At 44.5% G+C, this 24,255-nt stretch overlaps 1 protein-coding gene and 1 long non-coding RNA gene across 4 annotated transcripts in view; one reads left to right on the top strand and one right to left on the bottom strand.

The window, feature by feature from the left end:
• The first annotated feature begins 1,476 nt into the window (after positions 1 to 1,476).
• LOC144376552 (uncharacterized) lies at positions 1,477 to 6,589 on the top strand. Its single transcript, XR_013437137.1, has 2 exons — positions 1,477 to 1,630; positions 6,454 to 6,589. It is a non-coding gene; the product is annotated as an uncharacterized LOC144376552 (long non-coding RNA).
• Mcm3ap (minichromosome maintenance complex component 3 associated protein) overlaps positions 4,894 to 24,255 on the bottom strand; it is a 44,724-nt gene continuing 25,362 nt past the window's right edge. For 2 of the 3 annotated variants that reach the window (XM_005340175.5, XM_078044827.1), the window contains 12 exons: positions 23,553 to 23,750; positions 21,788 to 21,856; positions 21,576 to 21,710; positions 19,534 to 19,690; positions 14,905 to 15,163; positions 14,606 to 14,703; positions 13,065 to 13,455; positions 11,909 to 12,166; positions 11,195 to 11,324; positions 9,277 to 9,483; positions 6,196 to 6,346; positions 4,894 to 5,195 (listed from right to left, as the gene is read on the bottom strand). In XM_005340175.5, the coding sequence (XP_005340232.1) occupies positions 5,037 to 5,195; positions 6,196 to 6,346; positions 9,277 to 9,483; positions 11,195 to 11,324; positions 11,909 to 12,166; positions 13,065 to 13,455; positions 14,606 to 14,703; positions 14,905 to 15,163; positions 19,534 to 19,690; positions 21,576 to 21,710; positions 21,788 to 21,856; positions 23,553 to 23,750 (2,212 nt within the window). In that variant the 3' untranslated portion in view covers positions 4,894 to 5,036. Of the gene's footprint in view, positions 5,196 to 6,195; positions 6,347 to 8,474; positions 8,558 to 9,276; positions 9,484 to 11,194; positions 11,325 to 11,908; positions 12,167 to 13,064; positions 13,456 to 14,605; positions 14,704 to 14,904; positions 15,164 to 19,533; positions 19,691 to 21,575; positions 21,711 to 21,787; positions 21,857 to 23,552; positions 23,751 to 24,255 lie in introns of those variants that run through there. The other variant, XR_013437134.1, reaches the window with a different exon arrangement.

The following is a 24,255-nucleotide window of genomic DNA, read 5'->3' on the forward strand; positions in this document are numbered from 1 at the left end:
CTCCTCGCGCCTGCTGCCGCGCTGGTGGGGCGCACGACAAAACACGCGGCCGGGGCGGAGCCTCCGGGGAGGGGCGGGGCGCTAGGGGCGGGGCGCTAGTGGGAGGGTCCTGCGAGGCGAGCAGCCCGGAGAGGCGGGACTGGGACCTGAAGGGCGTGGCTAAGGGTTCAGTGGGCGGGGCGAGGACGGTGGGGGAAGTGGGCGGGGCCAGCTCTTCCGGTACCTTCAGTCGCGGCGTCGGCCCGGGGCGGCCAGCAGGCTTTTGAGGAGGGTCCACGGGGTCTGGGAGACAGGAGTTTGGGGACGACCTCAGATTCCGAGAGCCTGGGGGGGGTGGCGGGCAGTGTAATCACAGTGTAATCACTGTGGCCTGAGGTGAGTGCGGGGACGCGGGGCTGGAACCCTGGGTCAAGGGGGATGGAGCTCGGAGATGGGGGGGCGGGAGCCCGTGGTCGAGAGGGCTGAGGAGGGGGCGGGAGATGAGGGAGGGCTGGGAGATGAGGGAGGGCGGGAGATGAGGGGGGGAGATGAGGGAGGGCGGGAGATGAGGGGGGGAGGGAGATGAGGGGCCGGGCGATGAGGGAGGGCGGGAGATGAGGGGGGGAGGGAGATGAGGGAGGGCGGGAGAGGAGGGAGGGCGGGAGATGAGGGGGGGGAGGGAGATGAGGGGTCGGGAGATGAGGGGGGCGGGAGATGAGGGGGGGGGCGATGAGGGGGGGCGGGAGATGAGGGAGGGCGGGAGATGAGGAGGGGGAGGGAGATGAGGGGGGGCCGGAGATGAGGAGGGGGAGGGAGATGAGGAGGGGGAGGGAGATGAGGGGCTGGGGCAATGAGGGAGGGCGGGAGATGAGGAGGGGGAGAGAGGTGAGGAGGGGGAAGGAGATGGGGGGGGCCGGAAATGAAGGGGGCCGGAGATGAGAAGAGGGAGGGAGATGAGGAGGGGGAGGGAGATGAGGAGGGGGAGGGAGGTGAGGAGGGGGAGGGAGGTGAGGAGGGGGCGGGAGGTGAGAAGGGGGCCGGAGATGAGGGGTGGCCGGAGATGAGAAGAGGGAGGGAGATGAGGAGGGGGAGGGAGGTGAGGAGGGGGAGGGAGGTGAGGAGGGGGAGGGAGATGAGGAGGGGGCGGGAGATGAAGGGGGCCGGAGATGAGGGGTGGCCGGAGATGAGGGGCCGGAGATGAGAAGAGGGAGGGAGATGAGGAGGGGGAGGGAGGTGAGGAGGGGGCGGGAGATGAAGGGGGCCGGAGATGAGGGGTGGCCGGAGATGAGGGGCCGCAGATGAGGGGCCGGGAGATGAGGAGGGGAGGGAGGTGAGGAGGGGGAGGGAGGTGAGGAGGGGGAGGGAGGTGAGGAGGGGGCGGGAGATGAAGGGGGCCGGAGATGAGGGGTGCCGGAGATGAGGGGCCGGAGATGAGGAGGGGGAGGGAGATGAGGGAGGGCGGGAGATGAGGCGGGCGGGAGCACGGGGGCCCAGGGGTTGGGTGGACAGGCTTCGGGGGACCTCTGGGGTGGGCCAGAAGTTGGGCACCCTGGCCTCCAGCTGGACCAGCTGCCACGCCCGCCCGCATCCCCGGAGTGGGCCCAGGTGCAGAGAGCAGGAACCTGGTCTCCCACCTGGAGCCCTGCACCAGGTGAGCGCAGGTCTCCATTAGAGAAGAGTCCTGTTGTTTTAGTGGACTGAATTAGGAGGGAAAAATATCATTCTTTTTAATATATAAAGAAAAGAAAAATGTAAAACAGTTTTGGGAATTCACAGGGCTATTTTGCCAGGGAGCTGTAAGAAGTCAGTGTTGGTGCCCACACATTACAGGCTCAGGCTTTGGCCTGGACCATGGGTGTGTAGTGTAAGGGTCCTGCGGAGTATGGGAGGGAGAGACCACACAAGAGACTGGCTTCATGCAATTGGCAAAAGGGGATTTATTGAACCAGCATGCTGGGGCTCAAGGCTCACTCAGGAAGGGAGAGCAGAGCTTAAGTACACTTTTTTTTGGGGGGGGGGCTTTGCATACATCAGAACAAATCATCTTGAGGCGCAGGAAAATTGAACAACTCTGAGCCATGATGAGTACATTCATTGGCCGGAACAGTCTGGGCAGGGGTGATTGGTCACTACTAAGCACGGGACACATTTAAACTGATTGGTTTTGTGGCCTGGATGCTTACCTAAGGAGCTATTTGGAGCCTTTAGCTAATAAACAACCAGGGAATCATTGGAAATATTTACTGGGCAGTTCAAGTATTGTCCTAACAGCTACAGAGATTACAGGTTCTGGGGGTAGCAGAGGAATTTTAACAATACCTGACCTATTATTTTTTTTTTTAACCCAAGCCTTTCAATTTAGAAACCTTACAATACCCAGTCTTTTACACTTTAACTCAGACTCATGCAGCTTAGAATCAGCTTAGAAATTTTACCTTTACAGTAGTAACACAGGGAAGGTTTGGTTGGAAATCTCAAGGTAAATTGGGGACATGTTGTGATATGTTTATTAGACATTAAAGAGGAAATGTCCAGTAGGCTGGCATTCAAGTAGAGAGGAATTTGGTAGTCATCTGTTTTCATCATTTGAAATCGCAAGATTAGATTAACCAGGAAAGCAGAGCTTCAGTAATCCCTGCGGCACCAACCTTTTCATGTCCAGGGGGTGAGAGTCAGGGAAGCCCGGTGAAGACCAGATCTGTGCTGAGGATTTGGAGGAATGTTAAAGGAGCACTGGGAATTGATGATTGGATGTGGCGAAACGATTTACTGGTGATTGACAAACTATCTCAGGAGACATGGGGAGAAATGACTAATGGCAGAATTTTTCAAAATTCTGATTAATTATGGAGTCTGAAAAGAGGTATTGACTTCCATTTCTTGCCCAAACACACATTTACAAGACAAAGACAAAACCCACAAAGAATGAAGATACCAGTTAGCAAGAGAGTCTGGGAGTGGATGGAAGAATGATAACTGACCTAGCAAACCAACAAAGTCAAAATCTATGTATGTGGCTTAAACGAATAAAGAGACCACTCTTGTCAATAAATCCCAGGAAGGTTCAAAAAACTGGAAACCTGCCAGTTGAGTCCTCCTCAAAGTTAAAACTGTTTGGGGTAGTTTAATAGCAATAAAAACTGGAATGATAATAATTTTTTTAAAAAAAGTCCAGCCCAATAAATTGCGTAGGGAACAAGAGGAAGCAAAAAGATCACATGTTTGGGAATTTGAGAACACCTGCCATAGAAATGATTTTGAAATTTTCAATAAACAGCCAGTTGCAGTGGGACATACCGGTAATACCAGCAGCTTAGGAGGCTGAGGCAGGAAGATCACAAAGCCAGCCTCAGCACCTTAGCAAGACCCTCCCTCTAAATAAAAAAAAAAGAAAGAGGCTGGGGATGTGGTTAAGCACACCTAGGTTCAATCCTGATAACCAAAAATAATAATAAAAAGCAAACAAAAGGGAATGATTTCCAGTCTATAATGCTATTCCCATTCAAATGATGAATCAAATTTAAGGATAGAAATAAAGACATTTTAGATATGTGAGCTCAAGCTATTAGAACTAAGCTCCATCAAAATGAGAAAGCAGACCAAGGAAGAGGAAGATATGACTTAGAATCTAGGAAATGTCCAAGCTGTGGCAGGAAGACCTTGGAGGATGGTATTCCACAGAAAGTGGAGCTAGCATTTTATCTGATGCATATGATTGTGTCACAAGAAGCTTTATTTACTCTTAGGGTAGAGAATTTTGAGTGAAGTTGCAATAGGAACAGAGAAAAACAAGCAAATTTAAAAAAATAAGGCAATTATTAACTTTAGGAAAAAATCAAAAGTTGTACCTTAAAAAAAATAAATAAATAAAAAAGTTCAGCAGCCAGTAGTAAATATGAACTCAAAATGGAGATTTCAGCCAACTTGTTACACTGTTACATATTACAGGAAAAGAAATATAGGTATGTGTGAATGGTATACATTGCAGGGAAGACAGGATGGAGAGCTAACTCCTCTCCCATTATAGGAAGTTAACAATGTCTGAAATCAAGATTAAGAAGTAACATTAAATATCTGTTGATGAACATGAAGTGATTCACTGAAGAAATCCGTAAGAGTAGTGTTGGAATATAGGGATTGCCTGGCAGATCTGGTGAGGTTAGATGGTACTTGTTTCCTCATTGAAATATGTAGGGTCATTATCAAACAATATTGGAGGTTTGAAGAGAACCAGAAGACATGAAATAGTCTTCCAGGATTATAATTGGGAAATATGAGTATCAATTTAAGATTGGTAGTCATAATGTCACCAAGTCTGTTAATACTTTTCTCAAATTCATTCTCTTGTTCCATAGCAGCTGCTAGAACTCAGGCTTACAAACCTGCCTCTCCAACCTGGAGAGCTAGAACACTCACTTCTCAAGATTCCTGACTCATCTTCCCTCTTCCACATGGAACCATCTAAGAGCACAGAAAAATTAGTCACTTCCCTGTCTAATCTGATTCCCAAGCACTCAGAATATGGTCTGACCCTGCCTACCTGTTCCTTTCACATGGCCACACAACCAAACTGGTGCCTCTGGGCTTTCTTCATGTCCTCTCAAGTAAACTCTCCCATCCGTCCCAGCTTCCAGTCCAGGAATACCTATCAATGTACATTGTCAAGAGTCCGGTGTATATACACCTACATCTGTTAGCTCTCATGTGAGTTGGGTGCTCCTGACAGGCAGGGCTCCTATGCCTTACCCATCCCTACATAGCTGACACATAGGCACATCAGGGTCTGTGACTTTGTGGTGACAATTATCTTGTTACACATGGAAATATAAGCTGCAAACAACTTCAACATTTGCAGGTGGGTGGGTGACAGTCTGAGATCGGGAAACATAAGAATATTTCACTCTGCAAACTATGTAGGATCTGAAATTCAATTCAGATGGTTTATTTTTTTGCATGATTAATCACATTTTCAACAGTACATCAAGCATCTAAGAATAACATAATTTTGAGTAAAAGCAGAAACTCTTCTGGATGTAACTGCTCTCCACTTAGGCTGCTCAAATGTCCACCATGTCCAGTAGTGCAGAGAGATGGAGCTCAGAGGCAACTTCTTCTTCCCTTGAACTTCGGATCAGCCTTTCCAGGTGCTTCAACCGTTCTGTCAGAGATGTACCTGTTGCCTCTGACTGCTGCAATTGCTCCTCTGTCCTTGCATTCTATTGGTATAAAAAAGCAGCTCAGGTTAACGTCATCTGGAGCCCACCACCACCACCACCACCTTGGCTAACATGCTTCTAGCCTCTTCCAATACATTCGTGGAGCCAGTTTCATCTGTTATCATACATATCATCATACTGTTTCCCTTTGTATTCTACATGAATAATTTCCAGTGCCATTCGTTTTTATAAGATATCCTCGAGGGTTGTGACAATACATTCACCATATGAAGGTATTGTTACTTGCTTAACCAAACCCTCATCCTTGGACAGTTTGTTTCTACTTTTATGCAGCGTAGTCAGCACTACAGCGAACTTTTTTTATACAGTAATTTTTATGAATATTTGGCAGGTTTTTTTAACGGCAGAATCAGTAAATCAAAAGGTATGAATATTTTTTAAAGTATTTCCCAATCTGATAACTAGAAACAGTATGTCATTTTGTTTTTAGCCCTTGTTAAGGGGCTTTCAAAAGCCTTCAGGAATACACTTTTCACCATCTAACAGCACAGATCTGTGGCTGAACTCTGTTTCTTTAACCACTGAAGAAAAGATGGTGAAACAGAAAGCCACTAGGATCTGGCTTTGAAAAGTAACTCTGCCCCAAACCAGCTGAACACTCTGGGATGGCTTCTCTGAGCATGCCTTTTTCATTCACTAATTTCCCCAAGGAGAATTAATCCCAGAAGCAAGTCTAGGTGATGCCAAGGTTTAGACAGCATATGATCCAAAAACAGAATCTTCTGTTGTCACCTTTTTCATCAGTGCCCTTACTGCACAAGGGTTATAGGTTTCCTTCAGTTCTTAGGTATGTTTCAGTCCCATTCACTCATTTCACAAGCAGACACTCAATTGGTTGGGTCTCTATAACATCAGTTTTTCAAAAGTCTAAGATAGTAATTTATTGGGTTTCATGATATCACATGATGAATCAAGATACTACTTTGTTTTCCAGTACCACTCTTGTCTAGTGTGAATGCCAAATGCACTCTCTTCTCACCTGTGAACTGGTTGTTGTAGGTATTTTTGCCACAGGTTCAATAGTCTGAGTAAGAGACACTAGTGTCTGAGGAAGGTAGAGGGGAAGAGAAGTTGTATCTGTCACTGTTCTCAAGTCTTGAGACAACCACTGCTGAAGCTGATCTTCAAACCTGAAACAATACGTGTTCAGAAACACCTAAGCACTAAGAAGCACAAAGTTAACTATCATTTTCCTTCCATGTATACCTCACATTTTTTTTAAATATTTATTTTTTAGTTTTCGGCGGACACAACATCTTTGCATGTGGTGCTGAGGATCGAACCCGGGCAGCATGCATGCCAGGCGAGCACGCCAGCGCTTGAGCCACATCCCCAGCCTACCTCACATTTTTAAAACCTATCACTGAACTACATCCCTGGTCTTTTTATTTTGAGCTCTCTCTGAGTTGCCCAAACTTGTAATCATCCTGCTTCAGTCTTCCAAGTTGATGGGATTAGTGGCATGTGTGACCATGTCCAGCTCTCATGTCTTGATAGATTTCAAAATGTACAAATTGCTGCTTATAATTTAAAACTAACTCAAAATAATATCCCAATAGCATCTAACACACTCACACTCCACTGCTGTCTATCTCCATACACTGGTCTTTTTAAGAAAAACAATCTGAAGCTGGGCACAGTGGCAGCATTTGTCCCAGCTACTTAGGAGGCTGAGGCAGGAGGATCACTTGGGCTCAGAATCTGAGGCCACACTAGGCAACATAGTGAGACAGAGTCATATAAAATACATATATATGGTCTGGAGCTGCAGCTCAGTGGTAGAGCACACTTAGGTAATTATATATATATCTAGGTAAACTCACTTTTAGCAATAATGGTGAACTCCTTCACTCTTTCCAACACATTTATCAAGCACCCACCAAATGCAAAGCACCTTTCTAACTACCAGGGATGCAGCACTGAAACAAAACAGACAAGGCCCCAACCCTAACCTGTCTTTAGTGACAGACAGGGAACAAAGCAAACAGTCTGATAAAGAAAGATAAAGCAGAGCCATGGAAACAAGGAGGGCAGGGATAAGCAAGGGGAGCCCAACATAAAAGCAGATGCTTGAGCAGAGACCTGGAATGGGAGTGGCTGGGGAATGAGGCCAAGAAAAGCAAACCCAGAAGTCAAGAAAGAAGATGGGGCCCAAGTCACACAGGGCCTGGGTCACCCTTGTAAGGAATCTGCCTTTACTTCCAGGTGAAAGAGGAAGCCACTGAAAGGTTGTGAGCAAAGGAGTGACATGACCTCCACACCTGAAAGGTGCCCACTGTGTCAGTTGCTGCTAGGTTATGGCCTACTGTAATAATCCACAAGGAAAGTGACATCATTTTAGGCCAGGTGAGAGCCATGGAAGTCACACCAAATGGTCCAATTCTGAGTATACATTCATTAGAGCCAATAGGATTTGAAGATGATCAGGACATAGGGGCGTGCTTCTGAGCATCTAGAAGGATTGTATTGCCATCACACAAAAGACCACCGAAAGAGGGGTGGTTGGGGGAAAATTGGATATAGAGTATGTTAACTTTGCAATGCCTGACATCCCATAGATGTCCAAAGATGATTTCAAGAAATAATAGGAAGCCAGGAACATGCCTTATGCCTGTAAGCCCAACAACTTGGGAGGCTGAGACAGGAGGATCACAAGTTTGAGGCCAGCCTGGGAAACATAGCAGGACCTTCCCCCCCAACACACCCCGTCTCAAAAAACAAATAAAAAGGGCTGGAGATGTAGCTCACCAGTAGAGTACACCAGGTTTTAATCCCCAGAACCACAAAAAAACAATGGACATTCAAGTCTGGAATTCAGAGGACTCAAGTTTGAGGAAAATTTGGAGTTATCTAAAAATCCATGAGTGCATAAAATCACAGAGGAGTGGGTACAGATGATCCAGATGTTAGGTCTGGAGTTGGGCCTGAGAAGCAGTTGAGAGGTGAGGATTAGCCAGCACTTAGATCCTGGGGAGGGGACTAGGGGCATCCTAGCAGCAAGGAACAAAGGTGTGGACAGCTGACAGGGCTGGTGGTTCATGGCCACATTCAACCTCTGCAGGCTGACTGGAAAGAAGAATGCAGAGGTGAGAATCAAAGAATTTCTGAGTTTTAGAGACATTTTAGTGTTAAGGGAATATAAACATGAGGTGGTAATTAAGGGAATGGGGACAAGGAGGAGCAATGCCAACATGTATTCATGTTTGCATACTGATTGGTACATTCTAGCAGACAATGACATAGGAGAGGGACACCTACTGGTTGAGTGCCCTTAAGTGTGTGGAAGATGAGATCCAAGGGGAAGGCTGACTTTGGCTACCAGCTGAATGATTCTTCCTCATCTAGGGGACATGGAATGGGCTGGTCAGAGAGAGGCTCCTAGACATGGTTGCTCAAAACAGTGGAGGCAGGAGCATGACCTATATAAAGTCCCTTCTAACTAGTTTTATTTCTTAGTAAAACTATAAACAAGGCCACCAAGTGAAAACTCAAGGGGGAGTGGGGGGCAGTGAGGGATACAAAGGTTCAGCACCAGCTCCTACTCATTCAGAGTAGAATAAGCTAGAGAAGTCTCAGACTCGCCAACGGCAGACGGCCACTGTTTAGCACTCGCCATCTTTTGGGTAGATTCAGCCACATGCATTTCCTACAAAAAATCTGAAGCTAACTTTCAATAACAATTAGTGAAATCAATTTCAAATAACATAACCATTAAAAACATAATCACTGGGCTGAAATTGTGGCTCAGAGATAGAGCTCTTGCCTAGCATTCATGAGGCACTGGGTTTGATCCTCAGCACCACATAAAAAACAAAGGTATTGTGTCCACCTACAACTAGAAAATAAATTAAAAAACAAAACAATACAATCACCTAGGGCACTGCCTGTCTTCCAAGAGGTTATACTTTGCAAATGTTTGACTCACTTTCTTTTTCAAACAAAATTACATCACTAAACCTTCTGGTCTTTTTGCCCTAGCTGTCTATTCAAATGAGCAACTACTCTCCTTGCATGAAGTGAACTGAACAGCACACATGAATCAGAAGGGAACAGGCCTCACCTCTTATTCTCCTCCTTCTCCATTAATAGACTACTGGACAGACACTGCGCCAGGAGCTCCTGGGCAGAAGCTCCCCGTATCAGATCCTCTGCACTGAGACTCCGCTCCTCTGGGTCACACTCTTCATTCCTCTTCCCTTTATGGTGCACGTGAAGTAACGGAGTAGGAAAATTGCTTGCAGAATAATGAAAAGACTTTATCCCCAAACTGTAAGTACATGTTTTGAAATGCTTATGGTCAGGAAGGTGGGAGAAAGGATTCCTACAGCACTGCGAAGCATATGGGCAGGTCACACACATGCACCTACCCTAAGCAGTCACAAGCCTCAGACCTCCTGTGATGGATCAAGCCTGGGTCAGTCCTGTATCTGCCTCTAGAATTCCCTCAATTCAGGGAATGGGGCTCAGAGAGAAGGTAGCCCCCTGACTGCTGGGTGATCTTCACACATAGCAGGATCAAGAGACATTGTTGCTCCTGGAATCTTCTGCTCTCATGGGGCAGCTGGGCTCTTAGAGCTTCTCCACTCTGGGTCTTGCTTCCCATCCCAGGGCTCTATACAGATTCTCTATTTTGCCCTGCTTTGGCCTATATTGCACCTGTTCTTAAACTTTACATCTAGCTCTTGGATCCATCTGGAAGAATGTCTGCAAATGGTTGGAGAGGGGCTCTAATGGTTCTTTCTAAAGAGATGGCAATGTCTGCCCTTTCACAACTAATCTGACTTGGCACTGCAGTCCTATCACATACAGTTCTATTTCTGGACTTTCCATTCTGGTCTGTAATACACCAGCATTACCATCTGGTTTTAAGTATTGTAGCTTTACCATATATTTTGATATTAGACTAAGCAGACCTTCTTTCTTAGTCTTAGTCAAAATCTTCTCGGCAATTGCTACCTATTTTATTATCCTGAAGAATTTTAGAATTAATTTGTCAATATCAGTGAGAAATACTATTGGCCCTTGATTAGCAATGCCCTGACTTTATGATTGGCACTGGCACCTTTATAACATTGCATATTTTTAATGTCAAAAGCTAGTCTATGTCTCATTTATTCAGGGTTCCTTTGCACATTCAAGCCTCTGAACACACCCTTGCTGGGGTTAAGGCGTTGCCTGTCAATTCATGATGACAGGGGTTTGTGCTGTTGTGAGAATTTTTTATAGGTTGTCAGTCATCTTTCTGAACTCTGGACATTCCTAAGGGATCAGTTGTGGGTTATCACAGACTGACAGGTACACTGTCTGGAAATTACAGTTCTCCTTTGATAATTTTTGCCCATCTATCCCATGTCACTACAGTAGTCAGGATCCAGGACAATAGGCAGCAGCAGTGACAACATGAACAACAAATGCTGCTTGTTTTGCTGTTTTCTGTTTTTTCTTTTTTTCCTTTCCTTTTTGATAGTTTAATGGATTTTTTTTTTTACTGAAACATCATAATAACATCAAGAATGAGTGTAAGTTTTAATAAATACATTTCAACAACTAATAAAATGATCTCTTATTTTCATATTGTGGCAAAAGACTACATTAAGAGATTTCTACTGTTGATATTGTTTATCTTGTGAGAAAGACCACTTGGGAATTTTTTTAGATGTTACAAGACTGCATATACCAACACTTTACTTGTATTTTTAAGCCAGGTTTGTGGGACAAGGTACCAATCTTCTCATTTGCACTCTCCCAACTGGATATGACTTCAGGGTCAGGCTCATCTGATAAATTAAGTGCGATGCCTCTGACTTTGTTTTAGAACAGTTCTGTGACAACAGAATGATCTGTGCTTTAAGGATTATCAAAACTGACCCACGATGGGCAAGATTCAGTGTGCCAAATGCCAATTTCCACAGTGTACTTTTGGATAGGACCAATATGATTTAGGACAGCAACAGAAACACCCTGAACATGGAACTCACCGTCCTTGACTCAGCTGTAGCTCCTTCTGTGTCTGTACTCTGGCTTGTTCCCATGACAAAGGAACATCATAGTTTTTCAAATGGTTTTTAAAAAAATATACACATATCTGACCATCTTCACTCAATGCCTCTGAGAAAACAATACAAAAATAGATTAAAAACATTATCAAAAGAGCAACAGGTCGCCACTTGGCATTTGCTCAGACTTATTGATTTAAGGACAGCCTTCTGACTAATACTACTTCCATGCTTTGGTCATTTAACACTCCGAGTGTACAGGAGCCACTCAAGGTCCAGACAGCTCATGTCCAGGCTGTGGCAGCACCAATAACAACTCTCAGAGCTACAGATCTCCTCTAATTAGAATCAACTTAGGAGGCCTGTTTCAGGCAGGGGAATCCAGGTCTCCTGGAACCTTCTTAGTTCTTCCCAATGTTTACATGGAAGTCACTGGACTTAGAGGGAAGTCCTAAGGAAATGGAGACTGGGGAGAATCAACTTAGGAGGCCTGTTTCAGGCAGGGGAATCCAAGTCTCCTGGAACCTTCTTAGTTCTTCCCAATGTTTACACGTCACATGGAAGTCACTGGACTTAGAGGGAAGTCCTAAGGAAATGGAGACTGGGGAAAAGAAGCAACGTCAAATAAATACAATCCTTTGCTAAAACGGAACCAGGAAAGTCTCATGAGGACCCACAGCGCCAAGCTCCAACTACCTGAGATGACAGGAAGCCTGGGGGGCATCCAATCCCTCAGCTTGTGGTTGATGCACAAGGCAATAATATCATCCCAAGGAATCTCCTCGACAGAGGGTCCTGCCCCCTGGTCCATTGAGGGGCTCTTGTTCTTCCACCTGCGGTATGTTCTTCGGAGTAGGTTCTCCACCTGTGATTGGAGGACGGGCTGCGTCTGGCGTGAGCTGGGGATCTGGGAGGTATACTGGACAACCATGGAGCATACAGGAAGCCAGGGTGCTGAAGGGAAAGTGCCTCATGAATTACAGGTTTGACCAAAGGAGAGGTGAGAATGTACATGAAAATGTTAATACTATCTCTGTTAGGTAACAGCAACTGTATAGGTGGTAGTCTGCTTTCAAATATATATACAGCAGAACCACAGCTGTTGAGGGAAAGAAGAGCTTGCTCCCAAGGCCCACCCCAGATACTCTTGACAACATGGATCTATGGCTACCCGGGAATCATATTTATAACAAGCAGCCAGGAAAATCTCGGGAAGGTGGTCTTGGTTTCCCCTGGGGAACACCACCTAGCTGAGGACACAGAGGGCTTCCATTGAGTGGTTCACTTCCCTTCAGGTTTCTTGAATGATGAGAATTTGGAAGGGTACTGAGGCCCAAAGTGAGTATGCATGCTAAGGCCCCACCTCTGCCAGATAAGTAGCCATCAGGCACATTACCTAACACCAGCATTCATGTGTGAAGAAGCAACCCCTGCCATGCTGGGCTTGAGCCAACTGAGGTGACCTACGGATGCTCCATCACAATGGCCCAAAGGCCTGACCCAGGAACACTAGGCATAGGCAGGATTCAAAGGAACATGGACATAAATCAGAACTGATGTCATGGTCCCAGCAGAGCCAACAGCTCAAGGACAACTTCTGTTCCAATAACTGGGACCTATGAGGAAGGGCTGCCGGGGGCTAGTGCTGGGAAAAGGTCAAGAGTCCCCACTCCATAAAAATCCCTGGCTCCTTAAACCAATGAACGCAAAGGCAGGTGCAGGTGGATGCACAGCTGAGGTGGACTGCAGACCTCACACTGAACCCAGTACATGCGGGATGGTCACATCAAGAAGAAAACATGAGGCTCTGCTACAGCCAGCCCTCCACTTCTCTCTCAGTGTAAACACACACCTGCTGCAGGCGGAAGGTCCATCTGTGGGAGCTGGAACCCAAGCACAGCCTGCTTCAGCCAAGCCAGGTGCTCTGGGGAGTTCCAGTGAAGGTGAGGAAGCAGCTGACTACCTCCTGCCTCAGCAAATTCAGTGACAGGCCATGACAAGTCACATAGCTGCTCAGAGGACACCACAGAGGCCAGGAACTGCAGCACACTGTTAAAGAGCTCAATGATGGCACTGGGCTCCTGTGAGGCCAGGCCACCCAGACGTCTCTCTCTTCTGTCATGGAAAAACCGACCACTAAATTCATGGCCAATCCCATCCTCAATGTACTGAATAAGAGTCTGGCAACAAAGGTCAAGAACGTGGGGGCAGCGAGAGACCAGCCACTGCACTGCCTGAGAAACCTAAAAAGCAAAGACAGTTGGGAAAGATATGGTTAAATAATTCACAATGGTTTTCAAAAACAGTTTTCTGAAATGATTTGGTACTTTACTCATTACTGATTGAGGTAGATGCCACCATAGTACCAGGCTTTAACCACAGGTAGTAGGAAGGGCCTATAAGGTTCTTCTGTGATTGAGTGGCTGTCAAGGGCCCTGGAGACACACCCAGCAACAGCACAAGAGTGTGTCCCCACCAGTACCATCCAGCTAAGGAGTGGGGCCTGCAGGAACTCCCTGTAACGGCCCAGGGTCCCAGGAAACCATCCCTGCACATCCTCTTTACCACACACAAAAATGGAAGGCATATCTCTTGGCCAAAGAACTAACAGCTTTATTACATGCCAGGATGCCTTCACACCTACAGTTATCTTCCTTTCTGAAGTTATTTTTTTTATTCTTAGTACTTCTTTCTCTAGGTGCAATTAGTCAGCTGTCATCTCACATAACATGTCTTTACATATTTCATGGACAACCACTCTAGAAAAATAACACTGGTATCTGATGTTGCCATTATAAGGCATAAATGGTCATATTTTAAATTCATAAAAACAATACTAAGCTACTTAGAAGACGAAGGCAGCAGGATCACAAGTTTGAGGCCAGCCTCAGCAACTTAGCAAGACCTGGATTCAAAATAAAAAATAAAAAGAACTGTGATAAAGTGTCCATAAGATCTATCCTAACAAGGAGAGGGTGGAGGTAAAATTTATATGAACAATTTGATTTGCTGTAGATAGCAGAATATGGGCAAATTTTATCTTTTATTTTGAATCCTGCTTACATCTTTAGAAATTATGTAGATAAAACAAAATTAAAATATATATTAATATATATAAAACTTCAGATAGATCAGAAGGGAAACAAAAAAAATCATCTTGATGGACCTTTAAAGATGATGAAACCAAGATGGGAGCAGTGGCAGATGCGTGTACATCTCAGTAACTCGGGAAGCTGAGGCTGGAAGATCGCAAATTCAAGACCAGACTCAGCAACTTAGGATGTTTAAAAACTTAGTGAGACCCTGTCTCAGAATGGGGATACAGCTCAGTGGTAGAGCGCCCCTGGATTCCATCTCTAGTACCGCAAAAAAAAAAACAAAAAAAACCCTTACCTTCATGGTGCCTTGTAAATCATTAATAGAATTAGGAATCTCAGTAACAGTGTAATCTGAAATCAGCTTAGCTGAAACCAAGTCCTGTAGCATCAGACCTTTAAGATAAACAGATGACAGTCATATGTCTGCACTTGCTTGCACACCTGACACCTCACAGTGCTGACCCCACCCTACCCAGCAGTGGAGAGATGCAGTGGGTCTCCAGTCTCAGTAGTTCCTAACACCACTGCTTACACCCATGGCTCCACTCATTTATTAAGCAATGCCAGTTCATAAAAGGGACTTCCTTCACAAACCATCCTCCACTTCCTTCCTGACATCATCCCTTCCGGAGCTGGGCACAAGGACCACCAGTGGAAGTGCAGGCTGAAAGGGTTTGGCCTGCAGGAGCTGCTTGAGCTGCAACAAGGCCGATAGCCAGTACACATCCTCCTCTGCCATGTCGTCACTCTTCACTTTGGGAGCAAGCAGCAGCATGAGCCCACTGGCTCCCAAGAGGTCCTTCTGGGTCTCCACAGCATCAAGGGCACCGTCACTGAGGGTACCACAGGCCACCTGCAACAGTACCCAGACCATCATGCTCCAGGGAACAAGTTAGTAGTGTATGGTCTGCCCCAGAGCAACTGCAGCCTAAGATCCCCAAGCACCAAATATTCACTATGCTCTGGACAGGCTAGGCCAGCCTTCCTTCATGAATTAAGTGTGAAAAACATCCAGATCAATAGATAATTTAACCTCTAGTAAGAGCTATTTGACTATATTTCTATAATCTTTTTTGGTACTGGGGATTGAACTCGGGCACTCGACTTGATCACTGAGTTACATCCCCAGCCCCGTTTTATTTGGAGACAGGGTCTTACTGAGTTGCTTAGCACCTCGCTTTTACTAAGGCTGGCTCTGAACTTGCAATTCTCCTGCCTCAGCCTCCCAAGCCACCACTGTGCACAGCTCACATTTCTATAATCTTAATAAACCTTAAACAGGTATAAAACAGTTAAGTTCATGATGCAGAAAATGGGAAAGGCAAGCCAGCAGCAAACAAGGGATTCTGATGCATTTCTAGAGAGCAATAATGAGATGGGTCAGAGAAGCAGAGGGAGCTAGCTTCATAAAAGGCTGCTGGGGGCACTGGCCACCCCTAACCCCACCCTGAGATCACCAGAAACTACCCAGGAAGAGTGGGATAAGTCCTTACTAAAGAAACTAAATAGCCCACAGAACAGGTATTCAGCTCCAGACAGTTGGGGATCCCCCTAAAAAAGGTTGGCTTGCTAAACTTCTTGCCAACCTTTATGGTCTCACTTAGGTATAGCTGGATAGTCTCAGCTAAGGTATTAGAGGAGTTCCCAGCACAAAAGAGATCCAGGGGAAACAGATGGTACACAGAACATATGCAAATGTAGATCCAAAAATCCCTGTTGTCCTCAAAGATGTAATCAATGCATCCCCAAATAGAAATGAGATGCTATAAGGAAATCTTCCAGAACACATCATACCAAAAATAAGAAAAAGGATAAGAGGAACATATGATCAATTGATGAGGTCCAACATCTATCAAATAGGGGCTTCAGAGTGAAATGAAAATAGAGAAGGAAAGTAGGTGACATAGGGGCACAAAAACTGTCCCAAAAATGAAATGAGTCTCCAGCCCTGGGTGTGCTGGTGCATGCCTGTAATCCAGGCAACTTGGGAGGCTAAGGCAGGGGAATCACTAGTTTGAGGCTAGCCTTGGCAACTTAGTGACACTCTTGTCTCAAAATAACAATTTTTAAAAAGAAAGGATCTAGGGCTGGGATTATGGCTCAGTGGTAGAGTGCTCGCCTACCATGCATGAGGCACGGGGTTCGATCCTCAGCACCACATAAATGTAAAATAAAGATATTATGTTCACCTAAAACTAAAAAATAAATACTTAAAAAAAAAAAAAAGGATCTGGGTATGTAGCTCAGTGACAAAGCACCCCTGGATTCAATCCCTAGTACAAGAGAAGAGGAAAGAGTAAAGGAAAAGAGAGTTCTCTGACATTTCAATAGCAATCATAAATGCTAATGACAATAGAGCAAAATTGATAGAAAAATCATTTTCTATAATTTTAAAAACCTTGATAAACTAAGAAACAAATGTAAGGATAAAACAAATATGTTTTTAGAAAGGAAACGACTTGGAAAATCCCCCTTCTATGCATCCTTCCTTTGAAGCAGCTGGAAAACATACCATCAAACGATGACTAAACCAAGAGAAACTACTACTGCTGCTGCTAATGATGATATAAGCAAGGTCCTGGTATCGGCCAGGAAAAATTTTAAGCACTCTGAACGTACAAACTCATTTCACCTCAAGGGCCTGATGAGCATCATGCCACATATTAGGTGCACTGCGTTACATGGCTTACTTTAACTTCTATGTCTAAAACAGATAATATCAGAGAATAAAACAGATGTATCAATCAGAGTATCCCTACATAAGTGGCACAGAGATGCTAAGGAGCTTTCTCAAGGTCACAAAACTAGCAGGTGCAAGAACAGAGACAGATGCTCACAAGGATGGCTCAAAGATGCATGCTATTGGTATAGAGGTCCCAGTAACAGCCGTACCCTGGTAGAAGCTATCAGCTCAGGGTAGAACAAGAGGACGGCACTTTCTCAAAGGGAGGGCTCCAAGGAAAGAAGAGACATGGATATATCAGGTCAAGTGACAGAACATGTGGAAAACTCTACTGAGATATATATAGTCTACACAATAACAATTAAAAAGATAGAGAGAATCTATGTAAGTGAGGAAAGAAGGCATCTATTAAAGAAAAAAAAGATGTCACAGAAGAACACTTCTGGTTCACAGACATCAAAATGGGACCCCACTTGCTGAAGTAATAATAAAAGGGATGGTTACAGCCATCCTGGGAAGATGATGGGACCCTGATAGAAAAGGTCTCTCCTCACCTCGGTTGGTGTGTGACACCAAGTTGGCTCCCACACCCCCCTCCTAGTACTATACCTTGCAGAGTCCTCTGCCCTGAATATAGGGCGGGCCCAATGACTCCCTTCCAACAGAGAGAATCCAACACTATGGGTATCACTTCTATAACTAGGTCCTGAAGAGACCTGGACTTCCATTTTGGCCACCCTGTCTTCCTCATGTTGTGAGTTCCCTCATGGAGAAGCCATGGCATGCAGTGGAGGAGGTCTCTGTCCACAGCCTCCAAGGAAATGCAGCTTTTAGACAAGCTTTCTGATGAGACCATAAAACAAGCCAACATCTTGATTTCCATCTTGTGAGAGGTCCTGAGTCATAGGACCCAGCTAAACTGTATTTGGATACTTGACCCATAGAAACCATAAGATAATAATATTTGTTATTCTGAGCCAGTCCTGAAGGAGAGAGAGAAAACAGACTGGACTCATTGTGAGCATTCCTCCAGACACTCAGACCAGCTAGTCCTCAGGAGACTCTGGTACTGCGACTAAGACTCACATTATAGAATAAGTGAGGTCAAGTGCCATCACTAGACTCAGAGCTGGCCAGAGTAGTGGCCACTGACACCAAGTCTGTTCAACATTGAAGTCTACACTTTCAAAGGTCACATCTGGTTTCATTTTCAAATATGTATGCTGCAACCTAAAACTAATTTATGTAGGTTTAAATCTAATGAAGTTCTCATTAAACTAAACTTCCCAGAGAACCAATCAGTTCAGTACATAAAATGCCTACAAAAAACAAAAATGAAACTTTGTAATGGAAAACCTAGGCCAACTTCAGTATTCTCAAAGAGGTCTGTGACAGCTAAGCTCACTGCTTGCTGTAGTTTTAATCTGCAGTGTCCCCCAAGGCCCACGTGTTAAAGGCTTGAACCCCAGCTTGGTGCTATAGGGAGGTAGTGAACCTGTAAGAGGTGATGGCCTAGTGGAAGGTCTTCAGATCACTGAATGCATTGCTTTGAAGGGGACAGAACCCAGCCCTTCCTCTCTCCCTATCTTTTGCTTCCCAGCTAGTTGTTCCCACAATGATGGGAACTGTCTCACCACAGGCCCAAAGCAGTAGGGCCAACTGATCATGAACTCAAATCTCCAAATTGTAAACCAAAATAAATAAACCTTTTCTTTTAATAAGCTGATTATCTCAGGTATTTGATACAGTAACAGAAAACTATTTAATGTATTCATCTACTAGATTCCAGCCTGGAGGCTCTCACCAAATATGGTTACGGGTTATCATCAAGACATGAGGAAGGCCAAGCATGGTGGTGCATGCCTGCAACCTCAGCTACTCAGGAGGTAGAGGCAGGGAGATGACAAGTTTGAGGCTAGCCTGGATAATTTAGTGAGACCCTGTCTCAAAATAAAAAGAGCTAGGGATGTAGCTCAGTGTAGAGTGCCCCTAGTCCATCCCTAGTACCACCAAAAACAAAATAAAAGACACAAGAAAAGACAGAACTAACACTTGCTTCTCAGCCTCACAGTCTTTCAAAAACACTTTAAATAGCGGGCTAGGGTTGTGGCGCAGTGGTAGAGTGCTTGCCTAGCATGCAGGATGCACTGGGTTCAATCCCCAGAACCACATTTAAAAAACTAAGAGGCTAGGGTTGTGGCTTAGCAATAGAGTGTTCGCTTCACACATGCGAGACCCTAGGTTTGATCCTCAGCACAACATTAAAAAAAAAAAAAAAAATAGATAAAATAAAGGTACTGTGTCCAATTACAACTATAAAAATATTTAAAAAACTAAATAAACAAAGGTATTGTGTCCAACTATAAAATATTTTTAAAAAAGAATAAGTAGCACTTATATAACTAAAAATATTTTTAAAAAATACTACTAAAATATTTTTTAAAAAGAATAAGTAGCACTTATATAATTCTGGTGATGCCTGAGAGTGAGTGAAAATTAAAAAACCATGGAGATAGATTCACAAAGTGAATATTGCTCACCTTTATACACACATTGACAGAAACTGTCTGATCCCCTTTGCTGCCGAGTGCATTAAATATTGTGAGTGTCTGGATATCACCAGCATTATTAGAACACATGTCACCAACTGAACCATCATCTCCCATGAACTTGGCTTTTAGCCAATTTGCTAGAATTCTGTAGATAAAAAAAATAATAATAATAACAACACTTAAAGAAGAATCTGATTCTAACTTTGAACCATAAATAATTTTAAGAAAAGAAGACATACCACACAGACCCTAGGGCCACAGACACCAACTCTTATTGTGAGGTTGACATGGACCAAACAGGGTGTCATTTAAAACAGAGTTGGGAAGGCTGGCGTTATATATAGCTCAGCGGTAGAGTGCTTGCCTCGTACTTGTGAGATACTGGGTTCAATCCTCAGCACCACATAAAAAATAAACAAAGATATTGGGTCCATCTTTAAAAAATATATATCTTTGGAAAAACTAAAATAAATAAAACAAAGCTGGGTCCTACAGGGTTGTATTTGGGCAAGAAAAAAAGAAACTCATGAAACTATCTCATTTTTATGTGACTTAAGATTCTAAAATACTAAGGAAAGATTCTGAACAGAAAACATCCCTGGAGTTTGAAATACACATTTTACAGAAACACATTTCTCATGCCTGAAACCTTAAAAATTTCCTAAGTGATGTACATTTCCTAATGAACTTAGTAAATTAGAAATAGGTGTTTTAAGAAATGAATAAGTATTTTTAAAATGCCACAACTCTTCATTGTTTAGTTGTCCTATGAGACAAACATCATGATTTCCTCCTTCCTTATCCCAATGATAAACTGCTTAAAAATGATATGTTCAGAGGACTCAGAGCCTCCCACATTGTGGTGGGAGTGTGAAATAGGGCAGCTACTATGGGATACATTATGGCATTCCCTCAAAGACTTAAACAGAGTTATCATTACCATAGTGATTCCTCTCCTAGGTATAAACATGTCCACACAATAAATAGGTGGATGTCCAAAGCAGCCTTATTCATAATAGCCAAAGAATGGACAATCCAAATATCAACTAACAAAATGTGGTAAATTTATACATGCCTCAACACGGATGAGCCTAGAAAATAGGCTTAGGGAAACATGTCAGTCACAAAAAGTTATGAATCACATGATTCTATTTATATAAGATGTCCAGATTAGGCAAATCCATAGGAAAAGAAGAAAAAACAGTAGTTGCCAGGAGTTCGGGGTAGGAGAGAATGGAGACTGATAATGAAAATATGACTTTTACTTAGGTAAAAAAATGTTCCAGAACAAAATGATGTAGTTAGTTGTAAATATAACTAAAAACTCACTGAACTCTTAATTAACACACCAACACTTAACATGGGCAAAGTTTATGCTACATGAACTAATTACATTTCAGTAAGCTATTAACAACAACAACAACAACAAAAAAGTAACATGTTCTGTACTAGGTATAAAAGTGGGATTTCTGGAGGCCATTTGGTTATAGGAAATAATGTCATGTCATTTTTTAGATCTCTTTTTTGAAATGCCAAAAGTCTTTTTTTTCCTAAGGGGGAAAAAATGGAACTATACTATAGCAGACAAACCATAAACTTTCTTCCAAGAGTCTAAAATGAGTGGGCTCTAGTCAATACACCCAAGCATAGTTTTAATTGACAATCAACTCTTAAATGCTTTGGGACCAAGACTACTACAAAGTGGAATAAAAATTAAGATAATCAATCTAAAGTATCAACTTCGAATCATGAACAAAACATACTGCAAGTTTAAGCATTAAAATATAAGTCTGGATTGGGGCTGTGGCTCAGTGATAGAGCACTCGCCTGGCACGTGTGAGGCCCTGGGTTTGATCCTCAACACCACATAAAAGTAAATAAAGGTATTTAAAAATATGTAAGCATAACATATTTAAAATATATATATATATATCTGTTGCAGGGTTCCCACCATATGAGGCCCACAGCCCTGCCTGGCCAGTGCTCTCAAGAAATCACACTATCAGTGTTCACAACACTGTCAGACAGACCTGCCAGGACTCCCCGGGGACTGCTCTTCTCCATCAGGCAGCACCAGTACCAACTTCCAGAACACGCGCTCCCGCCTCTCAGGGAAGTGCTCAGCCACAAGGGATGGAAGGTCCAGAGGTGCCCATGCAGCATTGCTGGAAGGGACAGACCACAGTGGTTAATCCCATGTACCTGCCTCAGAGGAGAAGCACATAAAATAGGGCCAACAGACCTCAGCAGCTGCTGGTGGAAGTGCTGAACCTTCATCTGGTGAGCTGTCATGTTTCTGAGCCGCCTCAACCTACAAAGGAAGAGAGAATAACAGCATGCTCATGCCACAGAAGGGACTTTAGAATATTTACTGGTGTTTCTGAATGAAAAGCAATTGGCTAGTGCCTTCTTGTGTCAAGTACTAAGAAGACTGGGAAAATGTTTTCTGATAAAGAACTAGGTTAGTCAGATGACCCTTCATTCCACAGATATCCATTCAGTATCTGCTGTGAGCTGGCCGTGGGAGACTTAGCAGTAAGACAAAAGTCCTCTTTTAGAACACACACTCATGGGCAAGGACCACCTCTGTACTGGCTGGCACAGCTTGCAGGACATGTCAGTGTCATGGGCAATTGTAGCAGAGCAGGCAGGAGCCATGTTACATGCTGTCATCTCACTCTGATGGCCAGAAGGAAATGTGAGCAAAGACCTGAAGGAAAGAGAGTAGCCAGCAAGACTGTTTCTGACAGACTGAAGAAGAGGGAATGGCCTCTCCATGCCACCAGAGCCTGAAGTGTTTGGGGGGGAGCGGTGTCTAGGAGAAGGGGTTCAGTCTATGGTACAACACAGGATTATGAATAAGAGGTGAGGCAACCTGAACGAGATGACAAGGGACCCTATCTCGGTGGGTGGAGGACTCTGGCTATAGCCATAATCCAGAGAGAAGCACTGGCAGAGATAGACAAGGGTGGAAATCAAGGAGGGTAGGTCTGAGAGAAGAATGCAAGCCCATGTCTGTGACCACAGGATGGCCACTTGGGAGCAGGACAGAGGGAAGCTGAGGAAAATTAAGATTTGGAAGTCATGCTGGGAGCTAGACAAGAGTCTAGAATGCAGAGAAGAGGTACTGCCTGGAGCTGCACCAAGGGAGATGTCAGTATGAAGGTTGGGGACAGGTCAACAGAGAGAGGGGAAGAATAGAGGGCAAGGGCTGAGCTGAGGGAGCTGGTGAAGGGTGTCAGAAAAGGAGGCCAAGGCTGAGAAGGGCAGCTGGTGAGGAGGAGGGGGACTTAAGAGAAAACTTAAGAAGCTATGACTCCGAGGTAGCCATGGGCAGAGAAAGTGCCCCAACCTCACAGCATGCCTTACAATAACCAGACCATCCAAGCCCCTCTCACCACCTGTTTACAGATTCAGAGATGACTACCGAATCTGGTTTAAGATAAGACAGTATGCCTGCTATGGCCCCTCTATCATACCTCCCCAGGGCCTGCCCACAGAGAAGCAGGGTGGCCAGACAGGCAGTCTCAAGAGGTGACACTGACACTGGGCCTGATAACAAAGACCAAACCCCACCAGGCCAAGACTGGACAGTTTAGACCCCAGGAACTAGATATGCTCAGGGCAACTAGGAGCGGGGAGTGCTAAGGCCCTGTCGCAGGAAACAGAGGGTGGAGTGTTAATCAGATACAGCAGTGAACCTCTGGCTCCACCAATAAGGATGATATGTGTGTACTTTAAAACTGGGAAGAGAGAAAAAGAGGTGATTTTGAGTCAATCAACAAACTTGAATCGTTCAAGGAAAAAGTAGTATGAAATCAGAGCCCTGCTTCCCAGTAGTAAAGGAAGTCACATGTCCCTAGCTATAGAAATAACACATTCAAAATGCAGTCTCCCGCCTGTCCTCACTTCCTGATACCACTTTTCTTAACTAGCAAATACATAGTTTAGACCAGTTCCTGGAGAAGCATTGCAGGACAGGAGCCAAGGCATGGCTGGGCACTGACCTGGTGCAGGAGATGCCCACTTTCCCTGCATGGCCCAGGTCCAAAAGGCCCTTAGCCAGGTTCTCCTCAGCAATAGGGCACTCTGCACTGGGTGCCAATGCCTGCAACCGGTTATTCACATCCACACAGCAGGGTGCTGCAGGAAAGGCCCGCATCTGACGCCTTAGTTTCTTCCGGGCTGTAACAGCTTCCCTCCACCTGAAGGACACACAAACATATCATCATTCGAGACTAACACCATGGGACAAATGCAGATGTCATAGTTCAGCACTATGATGTGAAGAAACATGGTTTAGGGTCTTTTCCAGCAACAGTCCTTAAACTGAGAAATGAATGAGAATTAAAATATACGCATGAGAGCAAAAAATAGCATTAAACTACTAAATATAAGAGTTAACACTGAATGGTCTCTGAAGGTTGATTCAGCAATATGGACAAAATCTAAACCCAGCAAATACCACTGATAGGAATGTATCTTCCCACAGCATGCACATATATAGATATATGAACTGTTGGTACAAGGTGGTCACTGCAACACTTTGTCACAGCTAGAGAGAGAGGCATGTGGGAGTCATCAATAGGGAACCAAAGTAGTATATAACTCACTTGTAGTGACATGCTACACAGTAACAAGGCAAGCTCAATATGCTGCACTGCCAGGCCCCAAAGCACACCAAGCAGAGTAAAGATTTAGAACACAGTA

This window comes from Ictidomys tridecemlineatus, chromosome 3, assembly GCF_052094955.1.
Source record: "Ictidomys tridecemlineatus isolate mIctTri1 chromosome 3, mIctTri1.hap1, whole genome shotgun sequence".
NCBI lineage: Eukaryota > Metazoa > Chordata > Mammalia > Rodentia > Sciuridae > Ictidomys > Ictidomys tridecemlineatus.